A 23923-nucleotide genomic window follows, 5' to 3' on the forward strand; every position below is an offset into this window, starting at 1 on the left:
TTCAGCCAAGCACTTGAATCCTGAATATTTTACTCTAACCCCATTCATTCCTTTTCAGGAGACCTTTGAAGTTTATCTTGCTCTAGTAAATGCATTTAAGATGTATTTTCAGTCCATCCGAACCCAGGAGCTTAAGCTATTGGACTCCACAGCTTCCATTTTATTTTTTTTTTAAAGTGTTTTCACATCCCATGAAGTTCTTTTCAGTGATGTGCTAGCAGAGATTTCAAAGTACGTTGTCACAGCGGCCCTTCTGAAAGCTCGGGGGCTCTTTCCAATCACACGCGCACGCTCCACACCCCTCTCTCTGTTGCTCTTTCTCCCTGTGGTTATTCTAGCCCGGGCCATACTCACAATGTTAGTGACGTCTGGAGAGGCTCCGCTCTGCAGCAGGAGGAGGACAATGTTCAAGTGGCCCATGAAGGCAGCCACATGTATTGGCGTGAGGCCAGACTGCGAAACAAAGCGACAGCAGTTTTACTCCTCTGCACGTGGTGCTGTGGGGCTTCTTCAGATAAATGGCACTCGCGTGGAGGGGACAGAGCGTGGGTGAAAGGAAGAGGAGGAAGGGGCATGAGAAGTAGCGCTTCGTGACAAGCTGAAACATTGTCTACCTCTGTGATGGCTTGGATTGAAGCCCCATATTTCACCAGCAGTTCCATGACTTTGATGCGGTTTTTCTTGCAGGCAATGTGCAGTGGAGTAAAACCATTCTGTGCAAAAGACAATCGAGTTAGTTGAAAACATGCAGATATGATTCTCACACAACTCCATGCTGGCACCGTGCAGGCAATCATGTGACACGGTCACGTAGTAGTGGTGTAACGGTTTCCTCCAACTCTGTAGGTGTTGCGATTTGGAAAGAAGAGAGTCATAGTGTGTCCCTATGGGCAGTGACATTTGCTGACCTGTGGTGGGCCTGTCTGTAACAGGTTGTGTGGTTACTAAGTATACGAACCGTGAAGCAAAGGAAAGCAACTGTGCTTCAGAAATCCTAAAATGTTCCAAGGCAAACTGTATGGTCAGGCTGCAAAATGACTTGAATATACTTGGGATGTAAACATGTATTTTTCCTGATGAAGAGCTATTTCCTCAGAGAATAGAACTTTGATCTAACTTACTTTCAAAAAATAAAATCTAAGGATATGCTTGGCTCTATAATAAATTATTCAGTTTTATTACTATTGTTTTAAGAGTGAAAGTCTTGAAAACTAGTAGAAACTATGAACTAGGTTGATATTATTTTTAGATCTGGAAGTTATAATTCTTCAATTAAAGATATATATTTTTTAAATTTAGGCGCATCAGATAATTTTTATTTTATAAAGAAGTGACTATAAGTTTCTGTATATTTCAGGAAAGATATCGATAATTTCTGGAATGAATGGAAGAAGCTGACAGACAGAAAGAAGAAAGGACATAGAACCGTAAGGTGCTTTCTAGTTTTCCAAATTAGATGTAATATTTAGGTGAAATTTTGCAACTTGCCATCTCTCAAACCCTCATGTTTTACATTTTAAGTTTTCTTGCATTTTAACAATTATCCTATTGTTGAGTCATATCCATGCTTGCAGCTTGCTGCTTTACGTAGCTCAACAGGGAAGACTCACATTCAGTACACTGATGCAACCGCAGTTCTCAGAACAGCATGGTGTACGGTAAAAGTGAATTATTTCTTATTCTACACAATAGACTTATAAACATAATTAATCAATTCAGCTCCCTTGTTTATGAGCTTTATATCTATATGTAGTACATAAAGGATTTGCAATTATTTATTACTATATTTTATAAGCTATTGACCGCTATGTAATTGAAAATGAGTATTCTTCTGCTTATGGGAAAATATATATGTATCCTCATATAATTCCCCATAACACAAAGGTATATTGGTTCCCAGGAAATTATGAACACAATTATGCTAATGGAAAATTTCTCATAAAAATAAAATTTGATTTTTGGTACTAATAAAATTGTCTAGTTTTTAATATTGAATGCCTGACAGCTACTAATTTTAATTGATGTAACCACGTAAACAATCTAAAAAAAATTGCTTTCAGTTTGAAAATTAGGAAATAAGCGGCATAAATTAGTATATGCCTAATACTTTCAATGGTAATTGTTAGCATATAAGTGAAGCAAGAAAGATTTATTCAGCATTAGACTTCAGGAGACACAAAATCTGCCCTGGGGGCAGTCCTTTGCAGTTTTCAAATGACTTACATAAAACACTCACTGAAATGGCTGAGAGCTAGAAATCACTTTTCTATTAGCATAAGGTTGGCTAATCAGGTCCATAGGGAAATAACCAAACGAACTCTTCGGAGACGTGCATTTTACACAACTTATGTCGTAAAATATGTTCACTACTTTAAAATCACCCCCCCCCCCAAAAGAGAACCGTAGCATTCAACTTTTCACAGCTTGACATGGAACTCTGTGTAGGACGAGTTCTATCGTTTTCTTTCGGAGGCTCCAATCTTACTTCCAGCTGCTAATCCTCCTAGAGGCTTCAGATCCTTTTGCGCTCATTAGTTTTGGCAATCTTAGGTTGGGGTTCCCTCAAATCTACCCCGGCTCCCCGTCACGGGATAGCAAACTAAGACGACATAAATGAGGCAAGCAGCTTGTAGATCTGGGTGAAGAACTTAGCACGATTGACCCCACGTCTGCACCATGCATGCTACTGTCTGCACCACTGGCGCACCACGCGGGTTTGCGGGTCTTGATCTATAACCAGTAAGGTGGTCGGGCCAGGTTTACCAGAGCTCTTGCGTTAGGGTTGGCTCTCTTGTCCAGAAGGAGTTTGGTTACACGATAGTGGCCACAGTGCGCAGCAACGTGGAGAGCCGTCAAGTAGTCTAGGGTGACGTCATCAACAGGTGCCTTGTGCTGTAGTAGGTGCTTCACACATTCCACGTGGTCCCCTTGTGCAGCCATGTGAAGAGGAGACAGTCCATTCTGCACATCAAAACAGAACCACGTCAAAATGACATGTAATCCATTGCTCTCGGGTTCCCAAACAAGGTCAGTTCTTGATCTCTGACAAAGTTGGTCGCAGGGGGGAAATTTTTAAAAAAATTTTATGTACAAATAGATACAGTGTTTGGTTGAGTGGGAAGCTAAGGAAATCTTTAATTTCAGAATTATTTCTTAGACAAAACCATGATTGTCCTGAATGAACACATAGTATACATGTCAATTCAACCTATTTTCAAAATTATTAAGACCCTACATCTCACCTACCCCATCCGCATCACTGCTGCCGGGTCTAAGCCCACTGTTGCAGCTTCTGAGTCAACCCGTCTCTTTACGAGGCCTTCTTCTTATCAAATACCAATGATCTCAACAACATCAGTGAGAAATGATGCTTCAATTATTTGTACTGATTTCCATCCACACCAATCTATGAATCCTCATTCCTGCACCATACTTGACTTACTGTACGAAAACTTGTTGGACCAGTTGGGTTGATAATGATCTAGACAAACTATCATGAAATGAGACTGGTCAGAAATTACTGACTGAGTGACATATTCAACAACAAAAAGAGAGGTGATAGAATTTGCATACATGATGTGGCAAGTGAAAGAAAGAGGAGTCAAGCATGACACCAGGCTATCAGGCTTAATAAACTGCAAGAATGGGGCAGTCATTAATTGAGATAAGCAAGACTCCAAGGGAAGTAGGTTGGAATTGGGGAAAATATCAAGAGTTTATTTTGAATGTACAATATCAGAGATGCTTAGTGGACATCTATGCAGAAATAACGAGCAAGTAAGATGAAAATAAAAAGCTGGAGACAGACTATTGTGTGTCTTCTGTATAAAGGTGATAATTAAAGATCAGACTAGATGAGAGTTCTTCGCAGGGTGAGGGCAGATAGAGAAAAGGTCTAAACTGAACACTGGGGGATCAATTTTGCAGAGATCTGAAGGATGAGGAGGACCTAGTCTTTTTTAGGAGACTGAGAAACAACAGCTAGTAAACCAGAAGAGAACAGTGTCCAGAAGACAAGTAAGCAAAAAGGCTAGAGAAAGGAGGCACATGGAAGAATGAATTGTGTCAGATGAAAGTAATAAGAGAAAACACAAACTACATGAGCTCTGATTCGTCTAATTTCTACAGAAATTCTTTTCTGACTTCTTCAACTTTCTCGGTATTGTGGAAAGTGAAAATAGGGATGAGAGCCTGAAAAATTTGAAGGAAAGGGTATAAAATAGGCAGAAGAGTGGGACACTGAATGGACTTGGGACACATAAGATGATTAACTATCGGGCAGCATTAAAGGTGGACTCGAAATTATTAATCATGAATTTAAATTAAGTCCCGTCATTGTGGTTGTGTGTGCAGTTACAGAAAAGAAGGTAGACTGAATCGAGGTTAAATGAAATATGAATGTATAGAGAGGTATAAATGACAAGGAGAATTATGATTGGCAGAAATGAGAGCATACCATGAATTAAATATAACAACCACACATCCAAGCAGAATTTTTAAAATTCTAGAGTTGAGGCTGTGAAGAGATTTGGCTAAAAACTAGAAAGAATATTGATGAAGAGTCACAGTGACCTGAAAGGGAATTTTTATAGAATGAGAGGTGGGGAGAATGACATGAGGATAAATAGAAAGAATAATGTTTCAAGGTAAAGTAATGGATGGCTCAACATTGGGAGTTTTTCATCAAGGTTAAGGGAGAATAATCCAGAAGAAGGGTGTCTGACCAAGCTAACCCACCTCTGTAAGGAAGACTCGCGGCACTTGCTGAGGAAGAGCGAGGATTCCCGTTTCTGTGTGGATTACGTCTCAGTACAAAGAGGGGCAAAATCGTCACAACTGAACTATTAGGTAACATTGTGATGAATCGCAAAATATGGAAGTTGCCAAGGATTTTGTCTGGCTTGGATCCCCATCAATGCTCATGGAAGCAGCAGCCAAGAGATAAAAGACGAGTCGTATTGGGCCAATCTGCTGCACAAGACTTCCTTGGAGTGTGGAAAAGCAAGGATATTACTTTGAGGGCTAAGGCGCACCCGAGCAAACTATGGTATTTTCAATGGCCTATGTATGTGGAAGTTGGACATTGAATACGGAAGATCAAAGAAAAATCGACGTGTTTGAATGGTGCTGGTAACGAATATTGTCAGTACCATGGACTGCCAGAAGGGCACACAAATCTGTCAAGGTCAGAGTGCTCCTTGGAGGCAAGGAAGGTGAAACTTCATCTGACATACTTTGGGCAGGTCGTAAGGAGAAACCAGAGTCTGGGGCCTGGAAAAGTAGAGAAACAGAGACGGGGAGGAAGGCCCTCCAGGAGATGAATGGACACAGTGGCTGCAACCATGTCCTCAAGTATAGGAACAATTGTGAGGATGGTGCAGGACCAGACGGAGTTTCACTCTGTTGGGCAGAGGGTTGCTTTGGGTGGGAACTGATTCTAGAGTCGCCACCAACAACCAAAACACCATCCTGCCTCTCACACTCCAAACTGGTTAGTTAATCTTCCACCTAGAATTCCTTTTTGTAATTATCTATTTTGCTTATTAAATTCTGAACATCTTAAAGGCATGGATAGGATAAACTTTATCTTGATAATCCCTTGCAGTTATTTAATATAAAACAGTAGAACAAGGAAGGAATCGATAAATCAATGAAAATAATCCTATAGTCACAGGTACTTTGTACAGGATTGTTACAAATGTATGCTATGATTTCAGAGGAAGGCTATTTATTTTTAATTCCAGCTAGCTATCCCTATCGTCTTCCTTAGTGATCTGACAATTGCAGGCAAATCTGTGTTCAATTTTATTTTATGGTTTGTGAAAGAGCACATTTGCCAAATTCCAGTTTGATATAAGATTTTGAATGACTGAATCATGACTAGTTTGTTAGTGCCATTTAAATTTTAATTGGTTTCTCACAAAAACTTTCAATAATCATTTCATCCTACATATAGGTTGCAGTTAAGAGATAAATCTTTATGATATCCACAGTATAGACACGGAGATGGAAATAGTACCAATCATCTATCTGTTTCCTTCATGTGTATTAAATTTATACCTACTTTTCCATACACTGTTCATAGAATGACAGCCATGGCCCTTTGAAGACTGAATTCATGCTCTTGAGATATGTACACTGTTTTGCCCCAAATCATTTTAACAGAATATTCCATTGAATTAGAACATAAATGGAAAAACATTTGCTTGTGCTTCATTCCTTGTTTTCCTTGGATAGCCCTAGCAATAAGAATGTACATCAACCCTGTTCAGGGGAATATGGAGAAAATGTAAGATTTGTCTTTCATATACATTTTTTTTATTGTTGTTGTATCAAAGAATCCAAGCACTGTTGAATATGCCACTCTTTAGCTCTGTGTGATTACCTTCAATTTGCGCACCAAGATAATTTCTGGTGACCCCAACAGAGACAAAAGGAAGGAGTACTTACTTATCTGAAATACTGACTAAAGGCATTTACATGACCAAGCCAGTGTAAGGTTAGATAATGAGGGATAATAAGCTAATGAAGCTTATAAAATATATTTGAATAATGAAAATTTGCCACCAAATCATCTCACCATTTGGTTTTTATTTATTTCATCCACGATTGAGGATATTGATGAAATGAGGTCACAAAAAGTGCTGGACACACTCTGTGCCATAAAGAGAAATACATTTTCTTAATGGACCTTGCAGAAGGCTCTTCCTAACTCACACCTTCCACATCTCACTTGCTCATCCCAAATATAATCAACCAGCACCACTGGTGAGCAATTCTTATGACCAGTATTGCCTATGAGACAGAGATTGAATGAACTAAAACACTCATCTCGGTTTCAAATTGTGCTGCTTTAGAATGATACTTTTCTATATGTACATTTTACAACCACTTCAGGAAATCACAAAAATCTAGACCTAAGAATATAAGAGATGGACAAATCCTTAGAATTCATATTCTCATCGACATATAATACAGATCTATAACAATATTCTTGTGTAGTGATATAGCATGTAATAAGCATGCACAAAGATTTTTGAATGTCGACAATTAGTGACTCTCAAAATGGGTGTTAATTTTAAAATGGTCTGTTTGTTTCAATACTATTCAAATATATTTCAAATACTACTATGCAATATATATTTCACATTGACCCAATATTGAGGAAAGAAAAATCCCTTGACCGATGTTTCAATATTTTGTGTTCACTGCCACTGAGTTGATGCTGACTCCTGGTGACCCTGTAGGACAAGTTAGAACTGCTCCTGTGAGTTTCTAAGATTGTACATCTTTGCAGGAGTAGAAAGCCCCATCTTTCTCCTCTGGAGTCGTGGTTTTGAACTGCTGACCTTGAAGTAGGCAGCCCAATACATAAATACAATGCCCCTAGCACTCCTTGTTTAGTACTACAGAGAACAGAGATTGTTATCTCTCCCAGAAAGTCGTTGAGATGCTCTCTTGCTCATAGTGACTCACCTTAGTCCTTGCCAGCAATGGCGCGCCACGTTCCAGCAGAAGTTCCACCACTGGGTCATGACCACTTCTCGCAGCACAATGAAGTGGAGTCAGTCCATCCTGCCAAAAGAATGAAAGACTAAGCCCTGTGTTAACTTTTAAAGCCAAGATTGCATCTAACCCCAGAGAGATTTTCCTAAGCACAATCCCGATGACTCAACAGATAAGAAATAGAATTGTAATTCATTAAATGCTAGAGAGAGAACAGAGTGAGTGAGGAAACTAGATGGACAGAGACTGAGACCCAAAACAAGGAAATGCAGAGAGCTCCCAAGGAAAGCGGGTCAGTGGAATGGAACTTGGCTGCTGGCGCACAAGTTTTCATGTCCAGGAAGATGGAAAAGCATTCATTGAACATGCAAACTCTACTCACTTGGAATCATACCCAGAGATTACATCAACTTATTCTGTTTTCACTTTGGTTGCCCTAACAAAACTGTTTACTGAAAATATTTCCCAATAATCTCATTCATACACATGTTTCTTTTGAATTGTCACTGCTTTTATGAATTCTCCTAAAATACTTCCAGATGCTCAGAAAAAGCAAGAGTAATTTTCCCCAGCATCATTTTAAACATTTCTGCATATATTTTCAATATTATACATATTCTGTAATGATTCCTCACCAATGAAAATTATTAGTAGTAAATAATATTAAAACTGTACCAAAATGAATTATGCATAATTATATGTTATGTTATGTATTTTTTTCATGACACTTTCTGACCTTGATACTTTTTAGGTAGCTTCTTACTTAGCTCCTAATGCCTACTGTTCTGTTTATCTTATTTTCCTTTTAATTAGCTTGGTTAAAAATATATAAAGCAGAACAGATGAAAGCATGAGACAAAATGTAATGAAAAAGGAGAAAAATGAGAGAGGAAATAAAATCCCAACTATATAAATTGACTGGTGATTTGAAGCTCAAGAAAAAGAAACAAGTGGAAAAAGCAGGTAGTAATCAATGGAAATCAGAGGTAGGGAATCATCATGAGGATTTTGGACGCTTATGATATCTCCAGAACTGTGTTATTGTCTGCAGAACATACTTGTACTCTGACATACACTGGGGTTACCGATAGCTGGGATCCAAAAGATATGGGGTAATGGCCTATCTCTCTGTTTCCAGGACCATCTTGTTGTGTTATGCTTTCCTCCTATAAGCCTACTCATTTAGATTATGAACAACTCTTTCTGATCCAACATTCTGGAAATTTTATGCTGCATATCTTCCATTTCCCTCTCCAGGTCCACACTCTACCCTTCCCTACTCTGCTCTGTGTCCGAAGACCCCAACCTCTTTAGACTGTATCAGGAGGTGACCTTGCCCTCTGGCTTCTGGCTGGGTTTGGCCAAAGGGAATCCCAGTAAAAGATGGAAGAGACTCCTTGAGATGTTTCCTAAATTTGGCTGTGTCTCTCCCCTCAAGGTCACAGATCCGGTCAAAGCAACCTTCTGCATAGAATTCTCTCCTTTTGGGTTTCTGGTAACCTCTTCTACCCATCACCATTCTGATCTAAGACTGAAAATGAGCCCTGAGCTTACTAGATTCCGGTCTTCCCCTGAGGCTTTCCCCACAGTCTGCGCACAAGAAGCCGATCCTTTATTAATCCCTATTCAAGTTCTCAAATTTGTGTGTGCCATCTATTTGTTGCCAGAATCCTGACTGGTGACAATTTCCTGTTGAACGACTTCTAACCCATCGCCCTGCCATTGAGTCTACTCCAACTTAGAGCCGGATCCTACAGGACAGAATGGAACGGTCTGGGCGTTTCTTTTCATCTTTCTGGGAGCAACTAGCCTCCTCTTTCTCCTGAGGAGTAACTGATGGGTTCAAACCCCTGACGTGTGGTTAGCAGCTCAGTGTGTGACCCACCCTGCTTTAGCTGCTTAGCTGGTCTTCTGACAGTGAATCTGAATGCACAACGGAATTGGCAGTTGGAGATGTGTAGTGATTCGCATGCAAAGACTGTCTTTACAGAATAATAATTTAAAAATAAAAGCATTACGGATTATAGATGGAACAACAAAGCTACCTAGATGTTTGCCTGATGTTAGGCTAAAAGAAATCAGAGAAAAGTGGCTTAATTGGTCATCCATAGAGAGCTGCTAACAGTTACCTGTGTTAGCATTCCAGGGCATGGAGTTGCTGCGTAAGTTATGTGACAGTGGGACAAGCTTTCTGAAGCATAGCTTTGGGGCTGAGAGCATGAAAAATCTGGCATAGTGGCTGGAAGGCTCTTGATTTCCTGAGTCATGAAGACCTGCGTGTGCATCTCAGGTCCGCCACCCTGACCTGAGTAAACATCTCTGAGGCTCAGCTTCGTGGCTTGCAAAGTGGAGATGGCTTTTCTTACGCTACTTAACTCACAACCATCCTTGAAACATTAAGGAAGCCTGCCTTAAACCTTTTGTAGAAGAGGTTGTAGGATCCTCTTCAAATCATGGCACGAAATATCTACTGTGGAATCATGTTGAGAACTTCAGAACACTCTGGACACATTCCAAGGAGCAGTAAGGAACAGTATGGAAAACGGGTCATCCAAGCACAAGAATACCAAGCAATAAAGATTCACTTGGTTGGAAACTTTACATTCCCCAATGCACTTTTTTTCTGCCTTTACAAACAACATGTTCATGATGAAGCCAAGTTCATGTTGCCCCCGAACTCCATGTGAGTTGTTGTTCGGTGCCGTCAGAGCCTATGGACCCCAGGGTGAAACAGCCCCCTCTCCGGCAGCATCCCCACAACTTTTCTTTTGCTTGAGTCTCTCACTGCAGCCACTACATCAATTCATCTTATGGAGGACCTTCTTCGTTTTCAGTGGCCCTGACGCCCTTCTCCAGGACTGGTCTCTTCTGAAACACGTCCAAAGGACGTGAGACAAAGTCTGACCATCCTTCCTTCTACGGAACATGCTGACTGCACATCTTCCTAGACAGATTTGTTGGTTCTTGCGGCAATCTGTGGGACTTTTAATATCCATCTCCAGTACCACCAATTCAAAGGCATCAATTCTTTAAAGTGCTGAAAAGCAAGACTATTACTTTGGGGTCTAACATGTGTCTGACCTAAGCTCAGTATGAGTAGAACTTGAATATGTTTACAAAGGAGAAATCAAATTATTGCATGAAGTTAACAAACAATTGCCAGAAAATTATTTCTCAAGATTTTTGCATCGGAGGATATTCTGACTTAAAATGTTAGGACTGTGTTTGGCAGTTAGGTGTTGTTCCATCCGGAATCCACTCTGATTGCTATTTTTTCTCTAGTGGAATCAGTTCAAAGTATATGAAGATGCAGTTAATACTTAGAGGAGAAGAATGACCAACATTAAAGGAGCACCATTTATCTAACTGGTCTTTTCCATCCACTCCACTTAGTTTATTCGCCCAGCGATGTATCCCAAAGTTTGCGTTGAAAGTACTAATCATTGCTATTGTAGATCAAGTTACATAATTTATCTGAAATGTATTTTTCCCTTTGATAATTTCATATCTCAAATGGAGACCTACATATCTTCATATTATCTTATCATGTAGTATGCACATGTTTACAAGCTTGTTGGATGTTGTTAGGTGCCATCCAATCAGAATTGACTCATAGCAACCCTGTGTCAGTAAATCAAAACAAAATTCTGCCCCTGGTGCTGTGTTATTTCCACAATTGTTCTATGTGTAAGTCCATTGGTGCAGCCACAGCACCGATCCATTTTGTTGTACTTAGTCTCAATTTTGCTGCCCCTCTACTTTACCAAACATAATGTCCTTCCCCAGCCATGGCTCTCTTCATAGACTGATAAAACATGCATGGGAGACTAAGTCCATCTTCACTTCCAAGGAATACATTGTCTGTTTATTTCTAGACCTACTTTTTGTTCTTCTGGAAGTCCATTGTATATGCAGTATTCTGCATCAACATCATAAATCCAATACATCGATTCTTCTGCAATATTCCTTAGTCACTCCCCAGCTCTCACATATATATGAAGTGATTGAAAATACCATGGCTCGAGTCAGGCAATCTTAGTTCTCAAAGAGAAATCTTTGCTTTTTCACACTGTAAAGAAGTCTTTTGCAGTTTGCCCAGTGCAATTTGCCATTTATTTTGTTGACTATTACTTCCACACATGTTGTTAGGAAGATGAAGGAAGATGTTATTTGTAGAACACTTAGCAGGGTGCCTAGAACATCATAGGCACACAATTGGTAGCTATTATTGTTATACTTTTAATTATTATATCTAATAGCAGGAAACGAAATTTAATCTTTATTTTCTATGAGATGTTTTTCATTTATCTTCCTTTAATGTTTTGTATACTTTTATTGTTTGCATTGAAATATGTATTTCATTATTTTTACTATAGTCTTTGCATGGGGTATCTTTATCTATAAATAATAAATAAACTAAAAAATAAAAGAGAACAACGGTCTTAATAAAGCCTGAGTAATCAATATCAGTTTTAACTAGCTATCAAATTTATGCCTTAATATTAAAATGGGATTTTGAGATATCAGCAAACAGGGCTCTCATGAAACCATCTCACAGTTTCACCCTAGGTTCTCATCAATGATGAGAATATCAAGAAGATAAAAAAAATGCCTGGGTGGCTGTCAAAATGGAAAACGTGGGAGAGAGACTGTGGTTTTAACCACTACTAATTACCCCAAGGTCTGCATACAGCTCGCTTTTCCAGATAATGAAATCCTTATACATTAGAAAAGCAAGAAGATTAAGGGACATTCCAGACATAAGAAACTAAATGTAGACTTTTTGTGATCAATTTGATTGCTAAGGAAAACTGAGACTTTTGAACAGAAAAAAAAGCGAAAAATACTCATGCTATTTTTAAAATTCCAGATAGTAGCAATATAAGCATTTTCCTCTTTATACATATATTTTTTAAAGAACAAAAAAAGCAAGCCATCTACTTTTAATTTTATTTATTATATCTTTAGGTGCTGTTGTGTCAGTTCAGAGTCATAATAACTCGATGTGCAATAGACTGAAACAATGCCAGTTCATGTGCCATTCCTACAATCTTTGCTATGTTTGAGCCTTTTGTTGCAAACATTGGGTATGTCCAACTTGTTTAGGGTCTTCCTCTTTGAAAGACTCTTATCCTTTACCAAGAACGATGGCCTTCTCCAGGGACTGGACCCTCTTGACAACATGCTCAAAGCATGTGAGATGTGAGATGAAGTCTCGCCACCATGCATTTTAGCCATACTTCTCCCAGGAAATATTAATCCATTCTTCTTGATATCTTGGTATATTTAATATCCCTTGCCAACTCTATCATAAGGTCCTCCTGAATCACTGCCTGGCTCTCACATTCACGTGAGGTAATTAAAAACACCCTGACTGGGGTCAGGTGTACATTAGTTCTTAAAGTGATATATTTCTTCTTCAACTCTTTGAAGAGGACTTTGGCAGATTTACGCAATCCAATAAATCTTTAAAAAACAAAAAAACAGTTTTATTGACCTACAATCCCCATACCATAGAATTCAATATTCAACCATATGAAAAAAGAGTGGTGCAACCCAACACCACAAGACGTCTTAGAACATTTTCTTCTTTCTTGCACTCCCTGTCGTTGGCCCCCATTTCCTCTCCAGCCCCCTCTGCACTACCCCTACGAAACCATCAATCAGTCACTGCCTCAGAGAGGCACCCATGCTAGACTTCGTATCGAGAAAACATATCGAACAGAAACAAAAAACCCAACAACAATAACAAAATAAGACCACAATCAAAAAGGAAGGAGAAATTATTGAAAGCAGGACACATTTAAAATGGTCAAAGGGGAGCTAACATGATAAGGCATTGTATTTTAATCTAACGACGTGAGCAATACTACACTTTCTAAGCACTCTAAGGCCTGGGAGCAGGGCTGTTCACATCCCTGACCTACAGTCAGAAGGAATTCACCAGAGCCTCATCCACGTGGGGACCCTGCAATGGAGTTCGGGTATCACTGTCATCTGTGGTCTTCTGAAAACTGATGCTCAGAATTCAAGCTCTACTGCCATTCCCTCCTGTAGTCTTAAATATTAGTATTTACACTTCAGGACTTACACAGATGGATGTACTCCTTCCATGTGGACTTAGCTGGGACCTCATTTCTAAGGCTGCTTGTTTTAAAACAAGCCTTTAAACCCCAGAGGCTATTGTTTTTGACAGCCAGGTGCCATCTGATTTCTTGACTGTTCCCAGGAGTGTTGACTGCAGATCCAAGTAAAATGAAATCCTTGAATATTTCCATCTTTTTTCTCCATTTATGATGATGTTGTCATGAGTCTAGCTGTGAAGCTCCTTGTTTTCTGTGTGTCGCGGTGCAATCCCCACTGAAAACTGCGGTCTTCATCACTGAGAGCTTCAAGTTCTCTTCACTTTCAGTAAGCAAGTTTGTGGCATAAAATTACCTCCGCTTCTTAATGAATGTTCCTCCAATCCTGATGTCATGTCTTCTTCCTTTAGTCCAGTTTCTCATTCACTCAGCATACAGAGTTACAGACTGAAGGAGTATGGTAAAAAGATACAACCATGGTACACACTAGTTTGCTTTATCATTAGAGTTCCAGAGCACATGGTTGGTTTCAGCATTTATCTCTCACATAATCTTGCTTTTGGTGCAATAGAGCTCTTCTACCTACAAACTGAAGGCACATGACAAACTTTATAGATTCTACGAGCGGGGATGAAAGCTTAGCTCCACCATTCAATACTGTACACCGCCAATGAGCGGGCTGGAACCAGCTCCTAGGAATGAAAAGAAAACTTGAACGCACTGCCTCTGAGTCGATTCCAATTCATAGTTACCATGCAGGACAGGGCAGAACTGTTCCTTTGGGTTTCCGAGGGTGTAAATATTTACAGGAATAGAAAGCCTCATTTTTCTCCCTCATATAAGCTAGTGGGAGAACATTTTTGTAGATAGCTTCCCAAATTTGCTCTCAGTGATAACATACTGGTAGCGATAGTAACAGCATGCAAATAAACAAAGACTACATTATTTGTTTTTGTTTTATTTTAAGACATGCTTATTAAAATATTGACTAGCACATCACTGACAGGTATCCAGTGGGGGTCGTCCTATTGACTTCCATCTCTATGAGTCCAGAGATCTGGGTCTAGATAGTCTATCTTCTTAAGCTATTGTGTCCCTAGGGCTCAGGAACCATGTAGGAACTCTATAATTATTTGTTTAAAGAATTAATGCTTGAATGAATGAACACTCAATGTACACGAATAGAAATTCTGTTTTTAAATAAATAATTGAACGAACTTCTATTTACTTATACTTATCAGCTACACTGGGTGAAATCTAAACAGATATTCTGCTTGTGGAATTAAGAAACCAAGGCTTTTATTTCATTGGTTACCTGCTTGAGGAAAATTGGTAAATGGCAAAACTAGTGTCAGAATTTGCCATGCCTTAGAATTCCTTTAGGAAAACATATTGCCTTTTGAGAGTGAGACTTGTTAACTATATATGCAAATGCATGTGGACCTTACAAATTAAGGCATAAAACCTGTGTTGATTGGAGTGGCGACCTAAAGCCCATCTGTAGACAATTGGACACACCCCCATAGAAGGATTACAAAGAAGAGAAAATTTAACCAGCGTGTAGTATAGCACACACATCATTCCTCTAGTTTCTGAATGCTTCTTCCTCAACCACTACCATGGCCCACTTCTACCCTACACATCCAGCTAGCCTGGAGCACACACATTGATACAGATGATGAGAGCTCCCCACACAGGGAAATCCAGATAAACCCTCAGGAACAGTAGTGGGAGTAGTGATATCATGAGCAGAGGGGGGATGGTAGCGAGGGGTGGGGTGGGAGAACCAGTCACCAGGCTGGATATAAAACCTACCCCTCCAGGGTGATGAATAACAGAAATGTGGGTGAAGGGAGACAACAGACAGTGTAAGGCATGAAATAACAACAATATACCATAGATCAAGGATAGGCAAGGGTCGGAGCAGAAAAAAAGAGGAGCTGATACCAAGGACTCAAGTAGAAAGAAATGTTTAGGAAATGTTGATGGCAACATATGACCAAGTGTGCTTAATACAGTTGAATGATGAACTGTCATAAGATTTGTAGGAGCCCCACCCAATAAAATGATTAATTAAAATAGAAAGAAAAGAAAATGCTGATGGTGATGAGTATGAACAAAATCAGCTGCCTCATTAATGAGTGAATATTCTAGAAACATTATGAGTGAATGAATACTACAGAAATATTCAATGATACAATGCACACCTATAACCTACTGCCCACAGATAGAGTTATTTTACGTTTGCCCAGTTCTGTCTTTCCACTGGTGATGTGGTGGTGGGCGTTAGGTGCTGTGAAGCTGGTTCTGACTCACATTGACTTTGTCACACAGAATTGTATGCTGCCTGGTCAGGCACCACCCTTCAAGCCATTGCTACACTTGAAGCCATTGTTGTCAATTCACTTTGACTGGGATCTTTTTTTTAATTGAGTCTATACTGTATAATATCCCTATAATTTCTCTCTCCAAGGACTTTTCCCTCCTGATACCACATTAATCCATCAGCCTCCCCTCTAGTGGATATCTATTTGTTTTTCTGGCAGTTCATAGCACCTTCAATATTTTTCACCAACATTATAATTCAAATGCATCCATTTTTTTCTTCAAACTTTCTTACTCATTGTCCAGCTTTCTGTACATATAATGTGGTTAAAATTATCGTGGCTTGGCCAAGACATGTGCCTACTCAAGGTGGCAAATTGGCATGTTAACATTTTCAAGAGGTCTCTTGCATCAGATGAGCCCGATTCAGTACATCCTTTCACTTGGGTGTTTGATGGTTGCTAACATGGGTATTGATGACGGATCCAGGAATGATGAAATCCTTGATAACATCAATAATACGTCTGCTTATTATCTAGTGCTGTCTTATTGGTCTAGTTCGTAGGATCTTTTTGATGTTGAGATCTAACTCATATCGGAGTCTGCAGCCTTGGCATTCATCGGTGAATGCTTGACGCCCTCTTCACATGCAGCACTCGAAGGTGGGTCCTCGGGTTTCAATGAGTCTTCCCCAGGCTCTTCCTTAGGTCGTCGGCTTCTCGGAACCTTTGCTGGCTATACAGATGAACTTAATACTTAATTCTTTTAATCAGACCAGGAATGGTAAGTGGAAGGGAGGTATTGTTAGTAATACACTTAAAGAAGGAATTCCAGAAACACCTTCCTTTACATGCTACCATCCGAGTATGCAGAGCGGGCAGTCTGTTCACAATGGTTCCAAATTCTGCATACCCACAGCATAGCATGTGCAAAAGCATGCTGACAAAATCAAGGCTAAGAACCAACTAGGACTCTGGCAGACAGACACTGAACAATACAGCAAAAATCCAGCCGGGCAACGTAGCCTTTCCCAACGCCCTCGCAATAATGTGACGCCACCATGCTGGCCCAAATGATTTAGAGCACAAGATTCAGAAAGCAATATATTCCTGCAGTTCCTAAAAATTAGCTTATCCTTTGGGACTGGTGTAGGCGCTAGAAGTTCCAAGAAGATAAGGTGTATTAAACAAAAGCCTTTGCTAGCTTCAGCATTTGCAAGGATCCTTATTTTCTGCACTGTGCAGGCACCCTGCGTGCAGTGTTTAGGAGTTCACTTGTTAACAGAAATCCTGTGGTTCAAACGCACTAGTCACTCTGTGGGAAACATAGACTTCTTCCGTAATATTACAGCTTTGGAAGTCCTATGGGGCAGCTCGACTCTGTCCTACAGAGTTGCCTGAAAATGACGTGATGGCTTTTTAAAATTCTGGTTGCCAGTTTTTGTCATTTTTTGTTTGTTGATTTGTACTATGAAAACATACAGTTCAAGAACAAATGTGAAACATAAACTACCGCAAGGAGCATGTTTTATCTTCTGTTTTCCAAAGAATTCTTTTACCACATATTTCAAAACTTTTATTCTCTTTAAATGTTTAAATGCTGAAGTTTGAAGTGGATGATTAACAAAAGCTACTCCATAGAACTAATACCAAAGTACTTGTTAAATGTTAAGGCAAAAAAAGAGAAAGTAATGTAATAACATCATCCAAACACGAATAGCTAAATAATTTATCACTCTGTTTTAAAAATCATAAACGCTGAGCTGATTCTCAAAAACGCCTTATGGGACAATTACTATTACTAGCCAGCTATCAGAGAAGGTAAGGAAGACCAGGTGGTTCGTCTTCAGAGTCTGAGCTTTTAACCAATTCTCTTCCTATGTATCTAACGTTGTTCTTATTGGAAGTGCAGAAAACTTGGGAGGATGATATTTTACAAAACAAGTTTGAAATGAACAAAGGGCACAGCTTCTGACCACAATAACCTGAGTGAAGGTGTGATGTAATGACTTTATTTCTCCCTACAGCCCCTCCCCCCGCCCCCCCCCCCCCCAAAGCAAAATGGCAGATCCGCTTAGGACAGTTTAGCAAACTCACATTTTTTAAAAAGTGAATTAGGAACTAAGTAATTGGAAGCACAAAGATTTCCAATATGTATTCAAATAATTTCTGTAGAAACCACACTTTCTTAGCTTAACCCTGTATGCAAATGTGTTTCTTGAGCTTTAGTTCCAGAACATCAATAAGCAAGACTAGACAAACTGTCTTTGAAGGCTTAGTATTCTCTCTGGGCACTTGTGAACAAATAGGAATTTCACTTTATGATATGAAACCCCTAAATATCATATGAGATTTAAATCAAATCCAAGAAATAAATGCCCTTGGAAATATGTTTATGGACTTGTTTTTTTCATGTGCATGGTAAGTTGATTCAAAATATCAGAAGGTAGTTAATTGAAAGAACAGAGGCACTCACCCTAGTTTTGGCGTCAATCTGACCTCCGCGATCCAGTAAGAGCTTCACCATGTTTGTATTTCCCCTTTTGGAAGCCACATGCAACGGAGTGATTCCATTCTACACCATGAAGAGACCAAACAAGAACGCATTGGGCATGGAAGGGCAGGGCGGCGATGGCTTTGTGAAAGGACACACGAAGGAGGTAACCTCTGTGTGCATTTGTCCTAAGGTTTCTCAAGTCTCAATGTCTTTGATTTTTAAGACACAAAAAAGACACACAGACCACAAGTCACTAGAGTTAGAGAGTGAACACAAAAGTGAAATTAAACTGCACAAGTGAGTCAATAGCTTCAGTAAATGTGTTCAATATGCATCTTGCTGTCCAGGGACAAAGGGAACAGCCTCACTTGTGTAAAAGAAACAATGCAGACCCTAGTTTGAGAAGAGTCCTACTTCTAAGTCTGTATTTCACTTTATAGCACCGTGAATTTAATCAATGAGGGATTTTTAAACGTTTCTTATGCTTAAAAGTAGAATACAAAGATATGTAGATGCCTATTTTGGGGGAGGGGTGAATTCTTCAAATCATTTCCAGAATAATTCAGTAAAAATAAAATAACCTAAAACTAAAACAAGATCACTTCAGTGCAGAAAATGTCTGAGGAGAAAAAAATCCAAACACATAAATTATATTATTTTATTGGCTATCTGAACTATGACAAAAAACTTTTACTTTCTGTTAAAATATTTACAATATTCAAAATCTCATTAACTGATTCATATGATATATATATATAATTTTATAATGAGGTTGAACACTTCAAATAAAAACATACCATTAAGCCTACAACATAAAGTGATGTCTTTGAATTTAATTTTCATTAAATTTTTCATAAAAGCAAATTCTCAGTTCATAAAAGAGTCCCTGACATAATATGCACTATAATCATTATAGGATGCAAAATTTATATATTTTAAAGTTAACATTTTTCCAGTTAAATTATTTATGAACCTGAAGCTGCTCATTCAGAAATCTTGGTTCATAAAAGTGCCAGTTTTATAATAATAGAATATCTTAATTAATAGTCAAATTTTTAAAGATCCCGAATAGTAGTATTTTCTCGGTCTTCGTGTAAATGGTCATACTGGTATGACACAATTTTCCATAGAGATGTCTGATGTAATATGCTCCTCAACTCCAGGAAATGATCTGTGTGCATGTGGGCTTACAACAACATTAATTTTCATTTGCTGGGATTGGGATGACGTCCTGTGTTTTGAAAGAAGAAATGGGAAATCTAATATCATTTACAGAGATCCCAGTAAAGAAAGCGAGCTAGAGCCTTTAAGCTAGTCAGGGACAGTCTTCACTTTAGAAGTGAAACCTCACAGTGAAATACACAGTTGCTCCAAAATGAGAAGTGACTTGAATCCATACCCTGGCTGTGAAGTCCACAGCAGCTCCCCGGTTGAGAAGAAGGGTCGCCACGTTGACGTTTCCATAGTGTGCGGCTATGTGCAAAGGGGTGAAGCCACTCTAGAGAAAGCAAAGAAAACGACAGTCAAGAAAGCATGTTCCAGACTGTGCGTTGTGGTCACTGTATTCGTGAGAAAAAAAACACATAGGAACAAACATATGTACTTTAGGTGCTAAATTCTTTAATGAGACTCTCCATTTTAATGCAATAAAGAGGTAAATAACTGTGCATAAAGAGGTAAACCAATGTCCTTCATTTCTTTCAACAAACATTTCTCATTACCTGAACTCGTTGTGAGATTTGTGGAAGACCAAACCATGTTTCTTGAGTGGGTTTAGCATAGTCAAGAGAAACAGACCAGGCTTGAAGAATGTGGCTTCAAGCACAGGATTAACATAATTATGAATTTTAAATGGTTTCTTCAAAGAAAGAATCAAAACCACTATCATCATATTTTTCCATAATAGTATTATATCTTTGTAACTATGAAAATATTGTGATACATTCTTAGAAGGGAGCTACTGTACAATTCATTTCAAATCAATTTTTTGTATTGTGTCTATCTGGTTCCACAAACTGTTTAGTTAGACTATGTCATGATCAGTTTCCCAAAAGTTAAAAAATAAACATCAAGCAGTATATTTAGGTTCAGCATGAGGAGGGGGGGGGGGAAAGCAAAGAAAAATTTAGCGGATCCCACTTTGAATGTAGGAATTAAATCAACGTATATTAGTAAAATAAAACATTATGGAATCAACCATGTTACATAAATTAGTTAGGTATTAAATAACTTTACTCCCAGAATGTTTTTAAAAACAAGTCTGAAAAACTTAAATGGAAGTAAAGCATATTCTTTTACATTTCTTTTTCCAATGAGAGTTTGAAATTTTAGCCACTTTCACAGTATGTCGGTTAACATAAACAAATTAAAGTCCACTACTACCGTACACAAAGGAACATTGTCTGATTATTCTCTTGAGCCTCCACAAATCTCATTTATTAATGTAAAAAATACAGAAAACAGTAGAGATTGTACATTGGCTGTCAAATCCTGTAGCTTAGAGATGATTTTGTACGGTCTTCTTTGAAGGGGGCTCTCATGCATAGAATTGTCTGTGAGGAATAGCGTCGAAATCACAACCATTATTTTCTATTCACTTTGCTGAGTGTGTTTTAAAATGGTCCCAAGTAAATATTCAAATACTCCAGGTACAAAAAGAAATTTACTCTGTGCCCCCAACCAATAATTTCTAACCACCTGGAGGCAAGGGCACGCGCGCGCGCACACACACATACACACACACACAATTTAACTTGAAGTCAGTGCAAGGTCTCTGGCCAAGCTATTTTTAATTTGTGTCTACAAGGTATCAAATATTCATTGAAGATGGAGGGGGAAATCTATCTGAAACCTATTATGTTATGAAGCATAAGACTTTTATATTTTCAGGAAATAATTGACTTTTTCTCTCATTTTAACTTGATGTTTCTGCTATACCAACATAGCCTAAAAGTGAGTCTATTATTCAAGTTGTAATTTCGTTTCAGAGAAACTGCTGGTGAATCATTTTCAACTGATTTAAAAAATAATAATGGTATATTTATTTCCTGGCGCAGCCTCATTGCCCATTCATGAGAATGCCACAGGCTGTGAGTCTGAAATCAACCCCAGGCTGCTTTAAACGCAGTCAAGGCAAGCTGGGAGGCAGAGGCCAGCTTTTGACAAGGAAGGGAAGGGTTCTCCATCCTTGTTATTCTTTTGTCCTGAGAGTAATATTTTAGTATCAAATACTGAGAAATAACTTAGTACTCATCTCTCCAAAGGACCCCCTGGGAGGCACACAGAGTTCACATGCTAAGTTGCTAATCAAGTGGTGACAGAAGGAAGACCTGGTGATCAGCTTCAGGTGATCAGCTCCTCTGTTCAGATTCATGGAGGGCCTCCAGGAATCACTCGATGTAACAACAACTGATTTGAACACCATGTTTCTAGTCAGTACAACTTTCAAAACTGTATCTAAAACCATCACCAAAATGCAAAGGCAACGTTAAAGCTATCGAGCTCAATAATTAAGAAATATATATATATAGATAGATAGATATAAAAATAAAATTTCCATCTTGAACCATGTCACCAAGCAGTTGGACTTAAATAAAATAAAATAATATGTTTCAGATCCATCTACCATTCAAGGATATGGTACAGGAGAAATGATAGGGATTGTTCAAATACTTTTGTATTTCAATGGAGAAATTGGTTAGAAAGAAGATGCTGATAAAAGAACACATTGTTCTCAGTAAATACTAAATATGATGAATGCCCCAAATCCCCCATAGTGCCCCACCTCAGTGACCAAGTGTAATAACGGCTAAAATAATCCTCCCAACAAAGGCACCATCAAGCTACATCACTGCTCACTTGCCTTTGAGTATAGCGTAATCTGGATGCTTTCAACATTAATTGTGTTGCTGAGTCTGCAACAATGGCGAAGGGGAGATTGCTAGACACACACTCACATGTCTGGACTTTGTGGTGATGGATGTGAATTATTTTAGTATGAGGAAAATAGATGATTTCATGGCAAGTATTTTAAGACAGCAAGATAAAAGCAAATACTTTGCATATGATATACTCAATAGCATTATTGGTTATATAGAATGTGGTAAAGGAAAAAATGCATGGAGGGAAGAGTGGTTGCTATTAAATAAGATGATAAAGCACAGTGGAAGAGAAATGTCCCTATTTTCACTTTGCTCAATTCCAAGGTGAGAAATCTCATCAAGAAAATGAGATCACACCTCTTCTTGGAAAAAATTAATAATAATTAATGGGACCCCATCCTACTTAAAATATTCTAAGAGTTTCATAGCATACGCTACAGAGATAAACTAATTTGCCTGATAAAATATGCTTTACTGATTGAATATTTTCTCCAATAAGGTACTTTAATTGTTTTTGAATGATCAATTTGCCTTAAAGATGAGGAAAGTTTCCAAATTAATTTTCAAGTAATAAAAGTTCCAATCATTAGTATGCATTAGTGAGCATTTACTCTAATCAGACAAAGGAAACATTAAAATAGCATAACTCAAGATAACTGTAATACTGTACCTCAGTTGTCCTATTCACCATCATCTGAAAGCAGCGTTGTGAAAAAAAGAGGGAAGATATTACACAATGCAAAATTAAGGCAAACACAGAGCTGCTCCCTGCAATAGGTCGTACTGTTTCAACATGTCAAAAAAGAATTCTTCCGAGAAAATACATCCTATCACACATCACAACATGCTATTGCCTTGCAGATTTTGTTTCTGTTACTTATAACCATAGACAGAAATAACAAATTTCTTAAAAAGCTGAGCTAAGAAAAAAAAATTTTTCCCCTGAATTCACCTTGTTTATATTTTTACAGTTGTTACTGTACCCAACAGTCAGTCCCCATCTTGCGGAAATACCTCTGAAAGGAGTGCATCTTTTCATGACCCGAGGCAACTTTGCATTATCATCCTGGCCTACTTCTGTATCACGCCCTGCGGCAGTCTGGCAGCGGGGAGTGCCTTTCCACAACTGGCTGCAGCTCTTACCTTGGATTGGACGTCAGCGTTGTGATCGTTCTGAAGCAGCAGAGCGGCGGATTTGGTGTCATCCTTCCTGGCGGCAATGTGCAGAGCGGGGAGCCTCACCTTCCCCTTTGTGTCGTTCTCCAAGAGGATGGCCACTGCCTGGTTGTGACCCTGCTGGAGTGCCACGGCGAGAGGAGTGAAGCCATCCTGGGGAAACGGGAGCAGAGGAAAAGGACCTTTCCATTCACGTGCGAGCATTTGGGATAGGAGACTAAGAAACAGCACCACCAGTTCCTAGAATCATGACTAGCATTGAGGAGCAACACACTTAATATCAACTGTGGAGTTCCAAAGGGGATTGCAATCAGCCCTTGGTCCTACCAAATAGTTCCATCAGACTGGCATCCCCCTTGCTTCTGTTTAATTTGAAAACAAAGGGTATGCACACAAGATAGGCGCAATAAATGTTGGTCTACAAAGGTAAAAGGAGATAGTCGAGACAGTTTATAT

The 23923-nt window shown here is 38.9% G+C and overlaps 1 protein-coding gene across 14 annotated transcripts in view; it reads right to left on the minus strand.

Annotated features, from left to right (window-relative positions):
* Nucleotides 1-23923, minus strand: part of ANK2 (ankyrin 2) — a 648733-nt gene that overhangs the window by 133127 nt on the left and 491683 nt on the right. For all 14 annotated transcript variants that reach the window (XM_075543900.1, XM_075543907.1, XM_075543894.1 and 11 more), the window contains 7 exons: nt 23435-23620; nt 19810-19908; nt 18390-18488; nt 7477-7575; nt 2764-2961; nt 615-713; nt 355-453 (listed from right to left, as the gene is read on the minus strand). In XM_075543900.1, coding sequence (XP_075400015.1) covers nt 355-453; nt 615-713; nt 2764-2961; nt 7477-7575; nt 18390-18488; nt 19810-19908; nt 23435-23620 — 879 coding nt within the window. The remainder of the gene's footprint in view (nt 1-354; nt 454-614; nt 714-2763; nt 2962-7476; nt 7576-18389; nt 18489-19809; nt 19909-23434; nt 23621-23923) is intronic.

The sequence above is a fragment of the Tenrec ecaudatus genome, chromosome 3, assembly GCF_050624435.1.
Source record: "Tenrec ecaudatus isolate mTenEca1 chromosome 3, mTenEca1.hap1, whole genome shotgun sequence".
Classification (NCBI taxonomy): domain Eukaryota; kingdom Metazoa; phylum Chordata; class Mammalia; order Afrosoricida; family Tenrecidae; genus Tenrec; species Tenrec ecaudatus.